A 20,914-nucleotide genomic window follows, 5' to 3' on the forward strand; every position below is an offset into this window, starting at 1 on the left:
AAGGCTCTCTATCCATCCTGCTGGTAAGCATACACCTGCCCAGCTCATAGGAGACTCTCACTCCTAGTGTGCAGCGCCATATTTAAGCTCCAAAAGAATCATAGAGAGCGGCGCTAAGCAGACCGTCCCAGCTACAGGACGGCCGCCCCAGCACTTCCGCCCGCCAACCGCCGCACGCTGTCTCTCACAGCGCTTCCGCCCGCCAGCCGCACTTCCCCTTCGCCCCGCTGCCCTTCCGGCCACCCGCACTTCCGGTCTCGCCGGAGATACAGGCGCTGCGGCAAGCGGAGCAAAGCACCCGGGGAGACGGCTTCAGACAGCGGCACTAGGGAGAGGGACCAGCAGCAAAACAGCGGGCGGACACCTTAAGCTGAACAGCGGGGACTTACAACCGCCCCAAGCACACTCTGCCTTCTCCAGGGAGCCACCCTCTTCCAGTACGGCTACACAGAGGCGTATTACTGGGAATAGAGGTAAAACGTTCTCAAAAACCAAACACATAATCCCCTGTCAAGCTAGGAGACAGGAAAAAGACTAATGGAGGAAGGGGAGGAGCAGGGCTATATACCCAAGGCGGGTGGTCCTAAAGTGTTGAGAGGATTCCCTGTCTAAGTTTAGGAATGGGATACAATCCCAAGAGTAAGGGCTGCCATGAAGTAGTGTAGGAGAAATACTTGTAACCTGGCCTGTCAGTGCTCCTTGAGGACAGAGTTTGGGAACCACTAATGTGCCTCTTGTCCCCCATTCTCTAAGATCACTGCAAGCGCCAACAGCTCCCACAATGATCCACCCCACAGACATGTCTGATCCATCTACATCACTGGCATAATGTGCAGACATCACCTGCAGCTTAATGTCCTCTATTCTTCTGTAATGACAATTGTTCTAATGACCGCGCTCCTTACACCAAGTCTAAACATCAATCCTACACTGTCACTCATCAACACAATGTACAGAAGAAAAGTCCTAAGAGTTATTATTTCTAGAACATCCATTAAGTAGAAGTGCCATCACTATTGCACATCGTAGAACACTGGTGTTTCTTCAGGACTTACTTGAGGAGAAGGTTGATGAGACTGTGGAGGAAAAGAGAAAGAAAAATCGATACAATTATTCCCAACCGTGGCATCTCCTAACCCTGACCAAATACAGAGACACAACACATCCCACATTCCCAACCACAGTATCTCCTAACCCTGACCAACTACAGACACACAACACATCCCACATTCCCAACCACAGTATCTCCTGACCCTGACCAGCTACAGACACACAACACATCCCACATTCCCAACCATGTCATCTCCTAACCCTGACCAGCTACAGAGACACAACACATCCCACATTCCCAACCGTGGCATCTCCTAACCCTGACCAGCTACAGACACACAGCACATCCCACATTCCCAACTGTGTCATCTCCTAACCCTGACCAGCTACAGACACACAACACATCCCACATTCCCAACCACAGTATCTCCTAACCCTGACCAGCTACAGACACACAACACATCCCACATTCCCAACCACAGTATCTCCTAACCCTGATCAGCTACAGACACACAACACATCCCACATTCCCAACCGTGTCATCTCCTAACCCTGACCAGCTACAGACACACAACACATCCCACATTCCCAACCATGTCATCTCCTAACCCTGACCAGCTACAGACACACAACACATCCCACATTCCCAACCACAGTATCTCCTAACCCTGACCAACTACAGACACACAACACATCCCACATTCCCAACCACAGTATCTCCTAACCCTGACCAACTACAGAGACACAACAAATCCCACATTCCCAACCACAGTATCTCCTAACCCTGACCAACTACAGACACACAACAAATCCCACATTCCCAACCACAGTATCTCCTAACCAACTACAGACACACAACACATCCCACATTCCCAACCACAGTATCTCCTAACCCTGACCAGCTACAGACACACAACACATCCCACATTCCCAACCGTGGCATCTCCTAACCCTGACCAGCTACAGACACACAACACATCCCACATTCCCAACCACAATATCTCCTAACCCTGACCAGCTACAGAGACACAACACATCCCACATTCCCAACCACAGTATCTCCTAACCCTGACCAACTACAGAGACACAACACATCCCACATTCCCAACCACAGTATCTCCTAACCCTGACCAACTACAGACACACAACACATCCCACATTCCCAACCACAGTATCTCCTAACCCTGACCAGCTACAGACACACAACACATCCCACATTCCCAACCACAGTATCTCCTAACCCTGACCAACTACAGAGACACAACACATCCCACATTCCCAACTGTGTCATCTCCTAACCCTGACCAACTACAGACACACAACACATCCCACATTCCCAACTGTGTCATCTCCTAACCCTGACCAACTACAGACACACAACACATCCCACATTCCCAACCACAGTATCTCCTAACCCCGACCAACTACAGAGACACAACACATCCCACATTCCCAACCACAGTATCGCCTAACCCTGACCAACTACAGAGACACAACACATCCCACATTCCCAACTGTGTCATCTCCTAACCCTGACCAACTACAGACACACAACACATCCCACATTCCCAACCACAGTATCTCCTAACCCCGACCAACTACAGAGACACAACACATCCCACATTCCCAACTGTCATCTCCTAACCCTGACCAACTACAGACACACAACACATCCCACATTCCCAACTGTCATCTCCTAACCCTGACCAACTACAGACACACAACACATCCCACATTCCCAACCACAGTATCTCCTAACCCTGACCAGCTACAGACACACAACACATCCCACATTCCCAACCACAGTATCTCCTAACCCTGACCAGCTACAGACACACAACACATCCCACATTCCCAACCACAGTATCTCCTAAGCCTGACCAACTACAGAGACACAACACATCCCACATTCCCAACCACAGTATCTCCTAACCCTGACCAACTACAGAGACACAACACATCCCACATTCCCAACTGTGTCATCTCCTAACCCTGACCAACTACAGACGCACAACACATCCCACATTCCCAACTGTGTCATCTCCTAACCCTGACCAACTACAGACACACAACACATCCCACATTCCCAACCACAGTATCTCCTAACCCCGACCAACTACAGAGACACAACACATCCCACATTCCCAACCACAGTATCTCCTAACCCTGACCAACTACAGACACACAACACATCCCACATTCCCAACCACAGTATCTCCTAACCCTGACCAACTACAGACACACAACACATCCCACATTCCCAACCGTGTCCTCTCCTAACCCTGACCAGCTACAGAAACACAACACATCCCACATTCCCAACCGTGTCATCTCCTAACCCTGACCAACTACAGAGACACAACACATCCCACATTCCCAACCACAGTATCTCCTAACCCTGACCAACTACAGAGACACAACACATCCCACATTCCCAACCGTGTCATCTCCTAACCCTGACCAACTACAGAGACACAACACATCCCACATTCCCAACCACAGTATCTCCTAACCCTGACCAACTACAGACACACAACACATCCCACATTCCCAACCACAGTATCTCCTAACCCTGACCAACTACAGACACACAACACATCCCACATTCCCAACCACAGTATCTCCTAACCCTGACCAACTACAGAGACCCAACACATCCCACATTCCCAACCACAGTATCTCCTAACCCTGACCAACTACAGACACACAACACATCCCACATTCCCAACCACAGTATCTCCTAACCATGACCAACTACAGAGACACAACACATCCCACATTCCCAACCACAGTATCTCCTAACCATGACCAGCTACAGACACACAACACATCCCACATTCCCAACCACAGTATCTCCTAACCCTGACCAACTACAGACACACAGCACATCCCACATTCCCAACCACAGTATCTCCTAACCCTGACCAACTACAGACACACAACACATCCCACATTCCCAACCACAGTATCTCCTAACCCTGACCAACTACAGATACACAACACATCCCACATTCCCAACCACAGTATCTCCTAACCCTGACCAGCTACAGAGACACAACACATCCCACATTCCCAACCACAGTATCTCCTAACCCTGACCAACTACAGACACACAGCACATCCCACATTCCCAACCACAGTATCTCCTAACCAAGACCAACTACAGACACACAACACATCCCACATTCCCAACCACAGTATCTCCTAACCCTGACCAGCTACAGACACACAACACATCCCCAACCACAGTATCTCCTAACCCTGACCAACTACAGAGACACAACACATCCCACATTCCCAACCACAGTATCTCCTAACCCTGACCAACTACAGAGACACAACACATCCCACATTCCCAACCGTGTCATCTCCTAACCCTGACCAACTACAGACATACAACACATCCCACATTCCCAACCACAGTATCTCCTAACCCTGACCAGCTACAGACACACAACACATCCCCAACCACAGTATCTCCTAACCCTGACCAACTACAGACACACAACACATCCCACATTCCCAACCACAGTATCTCCTGACCAGCTACAGACACACAACACATCCCCAACCACAGTATCTCCTAACCCTGACCAACTACAGACACACAACACATCCCACATTCCCAACCACAGTATCTCCTAACCCTGACCAGCTACAGACACACAACACATCCCACATTCCCAACCACAGTATCTCCTAACCCTGACCAGCTACAGACACACAACACATCCCACATTCCCAACTGTCATCTCCTAACCCTGACCAGCTACAGACACACAACACATCCCACATTCCCAACCAGAGTATCTCCTAACCCTGACCAGCTACAGACACACAGCACATCCCACATTCCCAACCACAGTATCTCCTAACCCTGACCAACTACAGACACACAACACATCCCACATTCCCAACCACAGTATCTCCTAACCCTGACCAGCTACAGACACACAACACATCCCACATTCCCAACCACAGTATCTCCTAACCCTGACCAGCTACAGACAGACACACAACACATCCCACATTCCCAACCACAGTATCTCCTAACCCTGACCAGCTATAGACGCACAACACATCCCACATTCCCAACCACAGTATCTCCTAACCCTGACCAACTACAGACACACAACACATCCCACATTCCCAACCACAGTATCTCCTAACCCTGACCAGCTACAGACACACAACACATCCCACATTCCCAACCACAGTATCTCCTAACCCTGACCAGCTACAGACACACAACACATCCCACATTCCCAACCACAGTATCTCCTAACCCTGACCAGCTACAGACACACAACACATCCCACATTCCCAACCACAGTATCTCCTAACCCTGACCAGCTACAGACACACAACACATCCCACATTCCCAACCACAGTATCTCCTAACCCTGACCAACTACAGACACACAACACATCCCACATTCCCAACCACAGTATCTCCTAACCCTGACCAGCTACAGACACACAACACATCCCACATTCCCAACCACAGTATCTCCTAACCCTGACCAGCTACAGACACACAACACATCCCACATTCCCAACCACAGTATCTTCTAACCCTGACCAACTACAGACACACAACACATCCCACATTCCCAACCGTGGCATCTCCTAACCCTGACCAGCTACAGACACACAACACATCCCACATTCCCAACCACAGTATCTCCTAACCCTGACCAACTACAGACATACAACACATCCCACATTCCCAACCACAGTATCTCCTAACCCTGACCAGCTACAGACACACAACACATCCCACATTCCCAACCACAGTATCTTCTAACCCTGACCAACTACAGATACACAACACATCCCACATTCCCAACTGTGTCATCTCCTAACCCTGACCAACTACAGAGACACAACACATCCCACATTCCCAACTGTGTCATCTCCTAACCCTGACCAACTACAGAGACACAACACATCCCACATTCCCAACCACAGTATCTCCTAACCCCGACCAACTACAGACACACAACACATCCCACATTCCCAACTGTGTCATCTCCTAACCCTGACCAGCTACAGACACACAACACATCCCACATTCCCAACCGTGTCATCTCCTAACCCCGACCAACTACAGACACACAACACATCCCACATTCCCAACTGTGTCATCTCCTAACCCTGACCAGCTACAGACACACAACACATCCCACATTCCCGACCACAGTATCTCCTAACCCTGACCAGCTACAGACACACAGCACATCCCACATTCCCAACCACAGTATCTCCTAACCCTGACCAACTACAGACACACAACACATCCCACATTCCCAACCACAGTATCTCCTAACCCTGACCAACTACAGACACACAACACATCCCACATTCCCAACCACAGTATCTCCTAACCCTGACCAGCTACAGACACACAACACATCCCACACAAAGACCATAAATAGTTGCCTGCCCTACATGCTGCCAGCTTCAAATGTTCTAGATTTAGTAGACTATTGGATCACGGCATAGGGGACGACTATATTTTTGGTGTACACTAGTATATATGAAATTAGTGCTGATTACCTTCAGGTATGTATATAATCATCATTATGGGGACAATCCTTATACAATCACCACAAACAGAGGAGATATGCAGAAGTGGCTATAATGCATACAGACACCAGATACTAGATACACACCTCTCGTACGTTGTTGTCACACAAGCGGATAACGCTCAGGAAAGTCGGCATCACCTGCGGCAGAAACTGCACACATTTCAGTCCTAGAGACTTGAAGATGAAGGTGATGGCTTGTACTACCATGGTGTGATGGTTGGACAGCGACTGGTCCCTAAGAATCCGCATGAGTGTGACCACAGACACCGCAGGGTAGAACTCATCTAAGGGCAAGTTCCCCATGTTCACCAGCATTTCACTGGTGCTATAATCAGCTGAAGAGAGAAAATAAGATTTTACTCACCGGTAAATCTATTTCTCGTAGTCCGTAGTGGATGCTGGGAACTCCGTAAGGACCATGGGGAGTAGCGGCTCCGCAGGAGACTGGGCACAACTAAAGAAAGCTTTAGGACTACCTGGTGTGCACTGGCTCCTCCCTCTATGACCCTCCTCCAGACCTCAGTTAGGATACTGTGCCCGTAAGAGCTGACACAATAAGGAAAGGATTTGGAATCCCGGGTAAGACTCATACCAGCCACACCAATCACACCGTATAACTCGTGATACTATACCCAGTTAACAGTATGAAATATAACTGAGCCTCTCAACAGATGGCTCAACAATAACCCTTTAGTTAACCAATAACTATATACAAGTATTGCAGACAATCCGCACTTGGGACGGGCGCCCAGCATCCACTACGGACTACGAGAAATAGATTTACCGGTGAGTAAAATCTTATTTTCTCTAACGTCCTAAGTGGATGCTGGGAACTCCGTAAGGACCATGGGGATTATACCAAAGCTCCCAAACGGGCGGGAGAGTGCGGATGACTCTGCAGCACCGAATGAGAGAACTCCAGGTCCTCCTCAGCCAGGGTATCAAACTTGTAGAATTTAGCAAATGTGTTTGACCCCGACCAAGTAGCTGCTCGGCAAAGTTGTAAAGCAGAGACCCCTCGGGCAGCCGCCCAAGAAGAGCCCACCTTCCTCGTGGAATGGGCTTTTACAGATTTAAGATGCGGCAGTCCAGCCGCAGAATGTGCAAGTTGAATCGTGCTACAGATCCAGCGAGCACTAGTCTGCTTTGAAGCAGGCGCACCCAACTTGTTGGGTGCATGCAGGATAAATAGCGAGTCAGTCTTTCTGACTCCAACTGTCCTGGAAACATAGATTTTTAGGGCCCGGACTACGTCCAGCAACTTGGAATCCTCCAAGTCACGAGTAGCCGCAGGCACCACAATAGGCTGGTTCAAATGAAAAGCTGAAACCACCTTTGGGAGAAATTGGGGACGAGTCCTCAATTCCGCCCTATCCATATGGAAAATCAGATAAGGGCTTTTACATGAAAAAGCCGCCAATTCTGACACACGCCTGGCCGAAGCCAAGGCCAATAGCATGACCACTTTCCACGTGAGATATTTTAAATCCACGGTTTTAAGTGGTTCAAACCAATGTGACTTTAGGAAATTCAACACCACGTTGAGATCCCAAGGTGCCACTGGGGGCACAAAAGGGGGCTGAATATGTAGCACTCCCTTAACAAATGTCTGAACTTCAGGTAGTGAAGCCAGTTCTTTCTGGAAGAAAATCGATAGAGCCGAAATCTGGACCTTAATGGAACCCAATTTTAGGCCCGTAGTCACCCCTGACTGTAGGAAGTGCAGAAAACGGCCCAGCTGAAATTCCTCCGTTGGAGCCTTCCTGGCCTCACACCACGCAACATATTTTCGCCATATGCAGTGATAATGGTTTGCGGTCACTTCTTTCCTAGCTTTAATCAGCGTAGGGATGACTTCCTCCGGAATGCCCTTTTCCTTCAGGATCCGGCGTTCAACCGCCATGCCGTCAAACGCAGCCGCGGTAAGTCTTGGAACAGACAGGGCCCCTGCTGTAGCAGGTCCTGTCTGAGCGGCAGAGGCCATGGGTCCTCTGAGATCACCTCTTGAAGTTCTGGGTACCAAGCTCTTCTTGGCCATTCCGGAACAATGAGTATAGTTCTTACTCCTCTTCGTCTTATTATCCTCAGTACCTTGGGTATGAGAGGAAGAGGAGGGAACACATAAACCGACTGGTACACCCACGGTGTCACTAGAGCGTCCACAGCTATTGCCTGAGGGTCTCTTGACCTGGCGCAATATCTTTCTAGCTTTTTGTTGAGGCGGGACGCCATCATGTCCACCTGTGGCCGTTCCCAGCAATTTACAATCAGCTGAAAGACTTCTGGATGAAGTCCCCACTCTCCCGGGTGGAGGTAGTGCCTGCTGAGGAAGTCTGCTTCCCAGTTGTCCACTCCCGGAATGAACACTGCTGACAGTGCTAACACGTGATTTTCCGTCCATCGGAGAATCCTTGTGGCTTCTGCCATCGCCGTCCTGCTTCTCGTGCCGCCCTGTCGGTTTACATGGGCGACTGCCGTGATGTTGTCTGACTGGATCAGTACCGGCTGGTTTTGAAGCAGGGGTCTTGCCTGACTTAGGGCATTGTAGATGGCCCTTAGTTCCAGAATATTTATGTGTAGGGAAATCTCCTGGCTTGACCATAGCCCTTGGAAGTTTCTTCCCTGTGTGACTGCCCCCCAGCCTCGAAGGCTGGCATCCGTGGTCACCAGGACCCAGTCCTGTATGCTGAATCTGCGGCCCTCTAGAAGATGAGCACTCTGCAGCCACCACAGCAGAGACACCCTGGTCCTTGGAGACCGGGTTATCAGCCGATGCATCTGAAGATGGGATCCGGACCACTTGTCCAACAGATCCCACTGAAAGATTCTTGCATGGAACCTGCCGAATGGAATTGCTTCGTAGGAAGCTACCATTTTTCCCAGGACTCGCGTGCAGTGATGCACCGATACCTGTTTTGGTTTCAGGAGATTTCTGACTAGAGATGACAACTCCTTGGCTTTCTCCTCCGGGAGAAACACCCTTTTCTGGTCTGTGTCCAGAACCATCCCCAGAAACAGTAGACGTGTCGTAGGAACCAGCTGTGACTTTGGAATATTCAGAATCCAACCGTGCTGTTGTAGCACCTCCCGAGATAGTGCTACCCCGACCAACAACTGCTCCCTGGACCTCGCCTTTATAAGGAGATCGTCCAAGTATGGGATAATTAAAACTCCCTTTTTTCGAAGGAGTATCATCATTTCGGCCATTACCTTGGTAAATACCCTCGGTGCCGTGGACAGACCAAACGGCAACGTCTGGAATTGGTAATGACAGTCCTGTACCACAAATCTGAGGTACTCCTGGTGAGGAAGGTAAATGGGGACATGTAGGTAAGCATCCTTGATGTCCAGTGATACCATGTAATCCCCTTCCTCCAGGCTTGAAATAACCGCCCTGAGCGATTCCATCTTGAACTTGAACCTTTTTATATAGGTGTTCAAGGATTTCAAATTTAAAATGGGTCTCACCGAACCGTCAGGTTTCGGTACCACAAACATTGTGGAATAGTAACCCCGTCCTTGTTGAAGGAGGGGTACCCTTGACTATCACCTGCTGCGAATACAGCTTGTGAATTGCCTCCAGCACTGCCTCCCTGTCCGGGGGAGCTGTTGGCAAGGCAGATTTGAGGAAACGGCGAGGGGGAGACGTCTCGAATTCCAGCTTGTACCCCTGAGATACTACTTGTAGAATCCAGGGATCCACCCATGAGCGAGCCCACTGGTCGCTGAAGTTCTTGAGACGGGCCCTTACCGTACCTGGCTCCGCCTGTGGAGCCCCAGCGTCATGCGGTGGACTTAGAGGAAGCGGGGGAGGGCTTTTGTTCCTGGGAACTGGCTGTATGCTGCAGCTTTTTTCCTCTACCTCTGCCTCTGGGCAGAAAGGACGCGCCTTTAACCCGCTTGCCTTTCTGGGGCCGAAAGGACTGTACCTGATAATACGGTGCTTTCTTTGGCTGTGAGGGAACATGGGGTAAAAATGCTGACTTCCCAGCTGTCGCTGTGGAAACTAGGTCCGAGAGACCATCCCCAAACAACTCCTCACCCTTGTAAGGCAAAACTTCCATGTGCCTTTTAGAATCTGCATCTCCTGTCCACTGCCGAGTCCACAATCCTCTCCTGGCAGAAATGGACATTGCACTAATTTTAGATGCCAGCCGGCAAATATCCCTCTGTGCATCTCTCATGTATAAGACTGCGTCTTTAATATGCTCTACGGTTAGCAATATAGTGTCCCTGTCTAAGGTATCAATATTTTCTGACAGGGAATATGACCACGCAGCTGCAGCACTGCACATCCATGCAGAAGCAATAGCTGGTCTCAGTATAATGCCTGAGTGTGTATATACAGACTTCAGGATAGCCTCCTGCTTCCTATCAGCAGGCTCCTTTAGGGCGGCCGTGTCCGGAGACGGTAGTGTCACCTTCTTTGACAAGCGTGTGAGCGCTTTATCCACCCTAGGGGATGTCTCCCAACGTGACCTATCCTCTGGCGGGAAAGGGTACGCCATTAGTAACTTTTTAGAAATTACTAGTTTCTTATCGGGGGAAGCCCACGCTTCATCACACACTTCATTTAATTCATCAGAAGGGGGAAAAACCACTGGTAGTTTTTTCTCCCCAAACATAATACCCTTTTTTGTGGTACCTGGGGTAATATTAGAAATGTGCAACACATTTTTCATTGCCATAATCATGTAACGGATGGCCCTATTGGAATGTACACTAGTCTCATCATCGTCGACACTGGAGTCAGTATCTGTGTCTGCCATCTGAGGTAGCGGGCGTTTTAGAGCCCCTGATGGCTTTTGAGACGTCTGGGCAGGCACGGGCTGAGAAGCCGGCTGTCCCACATCTGATATGTCGTCAAACCTTTTATGTAAGGAGTTGACACGGTCGCGTAATTCCTTCCACATCCATCCACTCAGGTGTCGACCCCGCAGGGGGTGACATCACATTTATCGGCACCTGCTCCGCCTCCACATAAGCCTCCTCATCAAACATGTCGACACAGCCGTACCGACACACCGCACACACACAGGGAATGCTCTGACTGAGGACAGGACCCCACAAAGCCCTTTGGGGAGACAGAGAGAGAGTATGCCAGCACACACCAGAGCGCTATATAAAACAGGGATACACACTACACAGTGATTTTACCCCTTATAGCTGCTTATATATCACAGATTGCCCCCCCTCTCTTTTTTACCCTATGTAGTCTGGAACTGCAGGGGAGAGCCTGGGGAGCGATCCTTCCAGCGGAGCTGTGAGGGAAAATGGCGCCAGTGTGCTGAGGGAGATAGCACCGCCCCTTTTCCGGTGGGCTTCTCCCGCTTTTTTTATACAGTTATGGCAGGGGATTTTACACATATATAGTCTTAAAGGCTATATTATGTGTTAATTTGCCAAGTAAGGTACTTATATTGCAGCCCAGGGCGCCCCCCCCCCCCAGCGCCCTGCACCCATCAGTGACCGGAGTATGTGGTGTGCCTGGGGAGCAATGGCGAAGATCTTCTGCCGCCTATTTCCAGGAACGTCTTCTTGCTTCTGGCTCTGCTAGGGGGACGGCGGCGCGGCTCCGGGACCGGACGACCGAGGCTGGGCCTGTGTTCGATCCCTCTGGAGCTAATGGTGTCCAGTAGCCTAGAAGCCCAAGCTAGCTGCAAGCAGGTAGGTTCGCTTCTCTCCCCTAGGTCCCTCGTAGCAGTGAGTCTGTTGCCAGCAGATCTCACTGAAAATAAAAAACCTAAATATTACTTTCTTTCTAAGAGCTCAGGAGAGCCCCTAGTGTGCAGCCAGCTCGGCCGGGCACAAAATTCTAACTGAGGTCTGGAGGAGGGTCATAGAGGGAGGAGCCAGTGCACACCAGGTAGTCCTAAAGCTTTCTTTAGGTGTGCCCAGTCTCCTGCGGAGCCGCTATTCCGAGTTCCCAGCATCCACTTAGGACGTTAGAGAAAAAGAAATGACATTTTGCTTGAAACACAACTCAGTGGAGCAACAGAAAGCAACACGTGATAAACTCCAACATATGCACCACGGCATTATGAAAGCAGGAGGGTAATAGGGCAACACAAGAGGAACCCGACTGATGTGTCCTACTGTGACAACCCTTTATTCCTAAAGTCTGTGTACGTAGCAATAGCTGGTGGAGGAAGAAAGTGGACACTCATTAGTCATACCATTAAACCGCTTGCCTAATATCATGTGGGTCCCCCTCTTGCTGCCAAAACTGGTGTGACCCATAGAGGCATGGACATCACAAGACCTCTGAGGGTGTCCTGTGGTACCTGGCACCAAGGCGTTCCCAGAAGATGGTATAAGTTCTGTAAGAAGCGAGGTGGGCCTCCATGGTATAAGTTCTGGAAGATGTGAGGTGGGGCCTCCATGGCTTGGACTTGTGCTTCCAGCACATCCCACAGGGGCTCAGACATACTGAGATCTGGGGAAACTGGAGGCCAAGTCACCACTTTGATCTCTTTGTCATGTTCCGGACGCCATTCTTCAGTAATGTTAGCAGTTTGGCCGGGCGCATTATCCTGCTGAGATGCCAATGCCATCGGGGAATACCGCTGCCATGCTACAATAATTAGGTAAGTGCCAGGAACAGCCACACGAATGCCAGGATTAACGTATCCAATAACTGTGCTACAGGAGCAGACTGGCTAGTCTTCGCTCACAACACACATCGGTGAGCCTTGGGCGCACCTAGCGCTGTCGCCAGGTCAGTAGGTGTCCTTCCTTTGGACCTCTTTTAGTATGTACTGACCACTGCCTACGGGGAAAACCCTAGAAGTCACACCATTTCTGAGAGCCAGTCATCAAACCATCACAATTTGGCTCTCGTCAGAGTCGCTCAGTTCCTTATGTATGCCCATTTCCCGCTTCCAACACATGAACTACAGGAAGTGACTGATCACATGCTGCCCAATTTATCCCGCCCACTGTCAGGTGTCCTTGTAACGAGATAATCAGTGATCACTTTACCTGTCAGTGGTTTTACAGTCATGGCTGATGGGTGTGTAGCACCGTCACAGTCCATGGACTATACCAATATCCATCCTAATGCAGCCTATCGATTCACCGAGGAGCAGTGACACCACCGAGGAGCAGTGACACCACCGAGGAGCAGTGACACCACCGAGGAGCAGTGACACCACCAAGGAGCAGTGACACCACCGAGGAGCAGTGACACCACCGAGGAGCAGTGACACCACCGAGGAGCAGTGACACCACCAAGGCTCCGTCCCTACAATGGCTGCTGTCACTCTGTGCCCCTGTTGGGTCACTGGCTCTTTACAGACTTTCCCTTGACATTTTCTTACCGGAATCCTGGTTGGTCTTAGACTCGGACAAACTTAGAGCTGAAGCATCTCTGGATTGGTCAATCATTCCGATATTTACTTTGTGTTTGTATGGATCCAAAGCCCCCAGGAGGCCCAGCACACGGATAGCCTGGAATACATAACACTCGTCATCTCCGCACTCACGTCCCACGCTGTGTACAGTAGGCTGGGCAGAGCAGTGACCTCACCTCACGGCGGATGCCCTGGTTCTGTTCAGTCTTCAGGAAATTGAGCAGCACCTCAAGCAGAGACGGGTACTTCCTGTAAGGTTCCACCACATATCCGGTGCTGGCCACCAGCTGTCCCAGAGTCCACAGGGCAACCTAATAGAGACAGCATGGAGGGGTGAGACTACTGGCACAGCCCCAGGTCTGACAAGCAGACGTCACATCACTCACCTGTCTCTTAGCCAGCAAGGAGGAGTCCTGTAACATATCCATAATGATAGGGAATAGCTCATCCATCCACTTCCTCATCTCCAAGCCACTGACCTAGAAAGAGCGGCTCATTACACACAGGTGAGCGGATACCAGACCGGTGCCGCGGCGGCCACTACTCAGCGCTGTGTCTCCCCCCAATGTGCAGCGGCCACTACTCAGCTGTGTGTCTCCCGATGTACAGCGGCCACTACTCAGCGCTCTGCGTCTCCCGATGTACAGCGGCCACTACTCAGCGCTGTGTGTCTCCCGATATACAGCGGTCACTACTCAGCGCCGTCTCCCCCCCAATATACAGCGGCCACTATTCAGCACTTTGTGTCTCCTGATATACAGCGGTCACTACTCAGCGCCGTCTCCACCCCCAATATACAGTGGTCACTACTCAGCGCTTTGTGTTTTCCGATATACAGCGGCCACTACTCAGCTCTTTATGTCTTCCGATAAACAGCGGCCACTACTCAGCTCTTAATGTCTCCCGATATACAGCGGTCACTACTCAGCGCTTTGTGTCTCCCGATATACAGCGGTCACTACTCAGCGCTTTGTGTCTCCCGATATACAGCGGTCACTACTCAGCGCTGTCTCCACCCCCAATATACAGCGGTCACTACTCAGCGCTTTGTGTCTTCCGATATACAGCGGCCACTACTCAGCGCTTTATGTCTTCCGATATACAGCGGCCACTACTCAGCTCTTTATGTCTCCCGATATACAGCGGTCACTACTCAGCGCTTTGTGTCTCCCGATATACAGCGGTCACTACTCAGCGCCGTCTCCCCCCCAATATACAGCGGCCACTATTCAGCGCTTTGTGTCTCCCGATATACAGCGGTCACTACTCAGCGCTGTCTCCACCCCCAATATACAGCGGTCACTACTCAGCGCTTTGCGTCTTCCGATATACAGCGGCCACTACTCAGCACTTTGTGTCTCCCGATGTGCAGCGGTCACTACTCAGCGCTTTGTGTCTCCCGATATACAGCGGTCACTACTCAGCGTTTTGTGCCTCCCGATGTGCAGCGGTCACTACTCAGCGCTGTTTGTCACCCGATGTGTAGTGATCACTACTCAGTGCTTTATGTCTCCCAATATACAGCGGTCACTACTCAGCGCTGTGTGTCACCCGATATACAGCGGTCACTACTCAGCGCTTTATGTCTTCCGATGTGCAGCGGCCACTACTCAGCGCTTTGTGTCTCCCGATGTGCAGCGGCCACTACTCAGCGCTTTGTGTCTCCCGATATACAGCGGCCACTACTCAGCGCTGTGTGTCTCCCGATGTGCAGCGGTCACCGCTCAGCGCTTTGTGTCTCCCGATGTGCAGCGGTCACTACTCAGCACTTTGTGTCTCCCGATGTGCAGCGGCCACTACTCAGCGCTTTGTGTCTCCCGATATACAGCGGCCACTACTCAGCGCTGTGTGTCTCCCGATGTGCAGCGGTCACTACTCAGCGCTTTGTGTCTCCCGATGTGCAGCGGTCACTACTCAGCGCTTTGTGTCTCCCGATGTGCAGCGGTCACTACTCAGCGCTTTGTGTCTCCCGATGTGCAGCGGTCACTACTCAGCGCTTTGTGTCTCCCGATGTGCAGCGGTCACTACTCAGCGCTTTGTGTCTCCCGATGTGCAGCGGCCACTACTCAGCGCTTTGTGTCTCCCGATGTGCAGCGGCCACTACTCAGCGCTTTGTGTCTCCCGATATACAGCGGCCACTACTCAGCGCTGTGTGTCTCCCGATGTGCAGCGGTCACCGCTCAGCGCTTTGTGTCTCCCGATGTGCAGCGGTCACTACTCAGCACTTTGTGTCTCCCGATGTGCAGCGGCCACTACTCAGCGCTTTGTGTCTCCCGATATACAGCGGCCACTACTCAGCGCTGTGTGTCTCCCGATGTGCAGCGGTCACCGCTCAGCGCTTTGTGTCTCCCGATGTGCAGCGGTCACTACTCAGCACTTTGTGTCTCCCGATGTGCAGCGGCCACTACTCAGCGCTTTGTGTCTCCCGATATACAGCGGCCACTACTCAGCGCTGTGTGTCTCCCGATGTGCACCGGTCACCGCTCAGCGCTTTGTGTCTCCCGATGTGCAGCGGTCACTGCTCAGCGCTTTGTGTCTCCCGATGTGCAGCGGTCACCGCTCAGCGCTTTGTGTCTCCCGATGTGCAGCGGTCACTACTCAGCACTTTGTGTCTCCCAATATACAGCGGTCACTACTCAGCGCTTTGTGTCTCCCGATGTGCACCGGTCACTACTCAGCACTTTGTGCCTCCTGGATGTCACCCGATAGCTTACCCTTTCAGGGAACGTCTGTACTTACTTGGGCGAGCTCTCCGATCGTTGCCAGAACGTTTGTCACAACACCAGGGTTGGGATCTGGGTCACGCAACTTTAGGATTAGAGCCTGGGAACACAGAGAGAACCGCTCTGATTTATGTTTTTAGGGAGACTCTTGTACAAAGTCAATAACTCATAGTAAAGCAGTCAGAGGAAGGGAGTGTTACATTTTCTGAAATCATTAGGCGGCAGTACCTGCTACATCTCTACATGTTGTAGAAACAAAGGGCCTAATTCAGACCTGATCGCAGCAGCAAAACCTTTCTCTAATGGGCAAAACCGTGTGCACTGCAGGTGGGGCAGATATAACATTAGCAGAAGGTTAGATTGGGGTGGGTTATATTGTTTCTGTGCAGGGTAAATACTAGCTGCTTTACCTCAGGCTACACTAGCCGTGCAGTCACTAGACAGACCATACAGTGTGGAGAGACGCGTAGGCTGTATTATCTCTAACCTGCCACCTAGGCTACACTACCCATGCAGTCACTAGATAGACCATACAGTGTGGAGAAACGCGTAGGAAATGCTGTATTATCACTGACCTGTCACCTAAGGCTACACTAGCCGTGCAGTCACTAAACAGACCATACAGTGTGGAGAAACGCGTAGGTATTTCTGTATTCTCTCTAACCTGCCACCTCAGGCTACACTAGCCGTGCAGTCACTAGACAGACCACACAGTGTGGAGAGACGCGTAGGGAATGCTGTATTATCACTGACCTGTCACCTCAGGCTACACTAGCCATGCAGTCACTAGATAGACCATACAGTGTGGAGAGACGCTTAGGACATGCTGTATTATCTCTGACCTGCCACCTCAGGCTACACTAGCCATGCAGTCACTAGATAGACCATACAGTGTGGAGAGACGCGTAGGGCATGCTGTATTATCTCTGACCTGCCACCTCAGGCTACACTAGCCATACAGTCACTAGATAGACCATACGGTGTGGAGAAACGCGTAGGTAGTATTATCTTGGGCCTGCCACCTCAGACTACACTAGCCGTGCAGTCACTAGACAGACCATAGTGTGGAGAAACGCGTAGGCTGTATTATCTCTAACCTGCCACCTCAGGCTACACTAGCCGTGTAGTCACTAGACAGACCATACAGTGTGGAGAGACGCGTAGGCTGTATTATCTCTAACCTGCCACCTCAGGCTACACTAGCCATGCAGTCACTAGATAGACCACACACTGTGGAGAGACGCGTAGGGAATGCTGTATTATCTCTGACCTGCCACCTCAGGCTACACTAGCCATGCAGTCACTAGATAGACCATACGGTGTGGAGAAACGCGTAGGTGGTATTATCTTGGGCCTGCCACCTCAGACTACACTAGCCGTGCAGTCACTAGACAGACCATACAGTGTGGAGAAACGCGTAGGCTGTATTATCTCTAACCTGCCACCTCAGGCTACACTAGCCGTGTAGTCACTAGACAGACCATACAGTGTGGAGAGACGCGTAGGCTGTATTATCTCTAACCTGCCACCTCAGGCTACACTAGCCATGCAGTCACTAGATAGACCACACAGTGTGGAGAGACGCGTAGGGAATGCTGTATTATCTCTGACCTGCCACCTCAGGCTACACTAGCCATGCAGTCACTAAACAGACCACACAGTGTGGAGAGACGCGTAGGCTGTATTATCGCTGACCTGCCACCTAAGGCTACACTAGCCATGCAGTCACTAGATAGACCACACAGTGTAGAGAGACGCGTAGGCTGTATTATCTCTAACCTGCCACCTCAGGCTACACTAGCCATGCAGTCACTAGATAGACCATACAGTGTGGAGAGACGCGTAGGGAATGCTGTATTATCTCTGACCTGTCACCTCAGGCTACACTAGCCATGCAGTCACTAGATAGACCACACAGTGTGGAGAGACGCGTAGGGAATGCTGTATTATCTCTGACCTGCCACTTCAGGCTACACTACCCATGCAGTCACTAGATAGACCACACAGTGTGGAGAGACGCGTAGGCTGTATTATCGCTGACCTGCCACCTAAGGCTACACTAGCCATACAGTCACTAGATAGACCATACGGTGTTGAGAGACAGGTAGGGTATGCTGTATTATCTTTGACCCGTCACCTCAGGCTACACTAGCCATGCAGTCACTAGACAGACCATACAGTGTGGAGAAACGCGTAGGTGGTATTATCTCTAACCTGCCACCTCAGGCTACACTAGCCGTGTAGTCACTAGACAGACCATACAGTGTGGAGACACGTGTAGGCTGTATTATCTCTAACCTGCCACCTCAGGCTACACTAGCCATGCAGTCACTAGACAGACCATACGGTGTGGAGAGACAGGTAGGGTATGCTGTATTATCTTTGACCTGCCACCTCAGGCTACACGAGCCATGCAGTCACTAGACAGACCATACAGTGTGGAGACACGCGTAGGGAATGCTGTATTATCTCTGACCTGCCACCTCAGGCTACACTAGCAATACAGTCACTAGATAGACCATACGGTGTGGAGAAACGCGTAGGGAGTATTATATTGGGCCAGCCACCTCAGACTACACTAGCCGTGCAGTCACTAGATAGACCATACGGTGTTGAGAGACAGGTAGGGTATGCTGTATTATCTCTAACCTGCCACCTCAGGCTACACTAGCCATGCAGTCACTAGACAGACCATACGTGCAGAGCATGTGGCCTCGGTATGGAGGCTTTTCAGATACTTTGTATGCAGCGCATTACACAGAAGGTTTCTACCACAGGTCCCCTGTCCAATAAAGCTGACGAAACGGGAAGGCAGTGATGTCACGTCACTTGTGGCTAATACCGGCACAATGCCGGTGGCCATAGAGTAAATGGTTGTACCCTGCACACTTCCATATTTTGAACACTAGAACTGGTATTTTCACCATCGCAGACCCTGCAATACAATGAACGGATACTAATGTGCTGAGTAAAGGACTGTGGGGACATGTGAGACGCAGGAAATTCCCAACCAGTGCTGGCACGGCTTAGTATGGCAACAGATCTCTACCTTAAGAATGGGCTCCATGTAAGGGCGGATCAGTCGTGGTGCATTAGATACCAGATGTCCCAGCATACGGGCGCTCTGCTCCTTGTTCCTCCCCACACCGCTGTGCTCCAACTCCGTCAGAATCTGAGGGTAGGAAACACCATTAGCCGTGACCAAGAAAACCCATCCCACTAGGAGTTCCATCCAGTTATACCAAGTGTCTACCTACAACTGCCGACATACAAGAGAAGGATTGCATCATGCTAATCAGTATCTCTACAGCTCTCCCCCGGGCCCTATTGGCGACATACAGGAGGGGCTGCCTCATGCTACGCAGTATCTCTCCAGCTCTCCCCCGGGCCCCATTGCCGACATACAGGAGAGGAGCTGCCTCATGCTAATCCGTATCTCTCCAGCTCTCCCCCTTGGGCCCAGCCCTATTGCCGACATACAGGAGAGGAGCTGCCTCATGCTAATCCGTATCTTTCCTGCTCTCCCCCAGGCCTGGTCCCATTGCCGACATACAGGAGAGGAGCTACCTCATGCTACGCAGTATCTCTCCAGCTCTCCCCCGGGCCCGGTCCCATTGCCGACATACAGGAGAGGAGCTGCCTCATGCTACGCAGTATCTCTCCAGCTCTCCCCCGGGCCCGGCCCCATTGCCGACATACAGGAGAGGAGCTGCCTCATGCTACGCAGTATCTCTCCAGCTCTCCCCCGGGCCTGGTCCCATTGCCGACATACAGGAGAGGAGCTGCCTCATGCTACGCAGTATCTCTCCAACTCTCCCCCGGGCCTGGTCCCATTGCCGACATACAGGAGAGGAGCTGCCTCATGCTACGCAGTATCTCTCCAGCTCTCCCCCGGGCCCGGCCCCATTGCCGACATACAGGAGAGGAGCTGCCTCATGCTACGCAGTATCTCTCCAGCTCTCCCCCGGGCCTGGTCCCATTGCCGACATACAGGAGAGGAGCTGCCTCATGCTACGCAGTATCTCTCCAGCTCTCCCCCGGGCCCGGCCCCATTGCAGACATACAGGAGAGGAGCTGCCTCATGCTACGCAGTATCTCTCCAGCTCTCCCCCGGGCCCGGCCCCATTGCAGACATACAGGAGAGGAGCTGCCTCATGCTAATCAGTATCTCTCCAGCTCTCCCCCGGGCCCGGTCCCA

The 20,914-nt window shown here is 51.2% G+C and overlaps 1 protein-coding gene across 5 annotated transcripts in view; it reads right to left on the bottom strand.

Moving 5' to 3' along the window:
* The window catches only part of MTOR (mechanistic target of rapamycin kinase), a 634,684-nt gene that overhangs the window by 524,535 nt on the left and 89,235 nt on the right, over positions 1–20,914 (bottom strand). For all 5 annotated transcript variants that reach the window (XM_063948692.1, XM_063948690.1, XM_063948689.1 and 2 more), the window contains exons 14-20: positions 19,766–19,888; positions 16,733–16,816; positions 14,380–14,472; positions 14,170–14,304; positions 13,961–14,090; positions 6,726–6,976; positions 1,056–1,076 (exon numbers count right to left, since the gene is read on the bottom strand). In XM_063948692.1, coding sequence (XP_063804762.1) covers positions 1,056–1,076; positions 6,726–6,976; positions 13,961–14,090; positions 14,170–14,304; positions 14,380–14,472; positions 16,733–16,816; positions 19,766–19,888 — 837 coding nt within the window. The remainder of the gene's footprint in view (positions 1–1,055; positions 1,077–6,725; positions 6,977–13,960; positions 14,091–14,169; positions 14,305–14,379; positions 14,473–16,732; positions 16,817–19,765; positions 19,889–20,914) is intronic.

Source organism: Pseudophryne corroboree (assembly GCF_028390025.1).
Source record: "Pseudophryne corroboree isolate aPseCor3 chromosome 10 unlocalized genomic scaffold, aPseCor3.hap2 SUPER_10_unloc_2, whole genome shotgun sequence".
Classification (NCBI taxonomy): Eukaryota; Metazoa; Chordata; class Amphibia; order Anura; family Myobatrachidae; genus Pseudophryne; species Pseudophryne corroboree.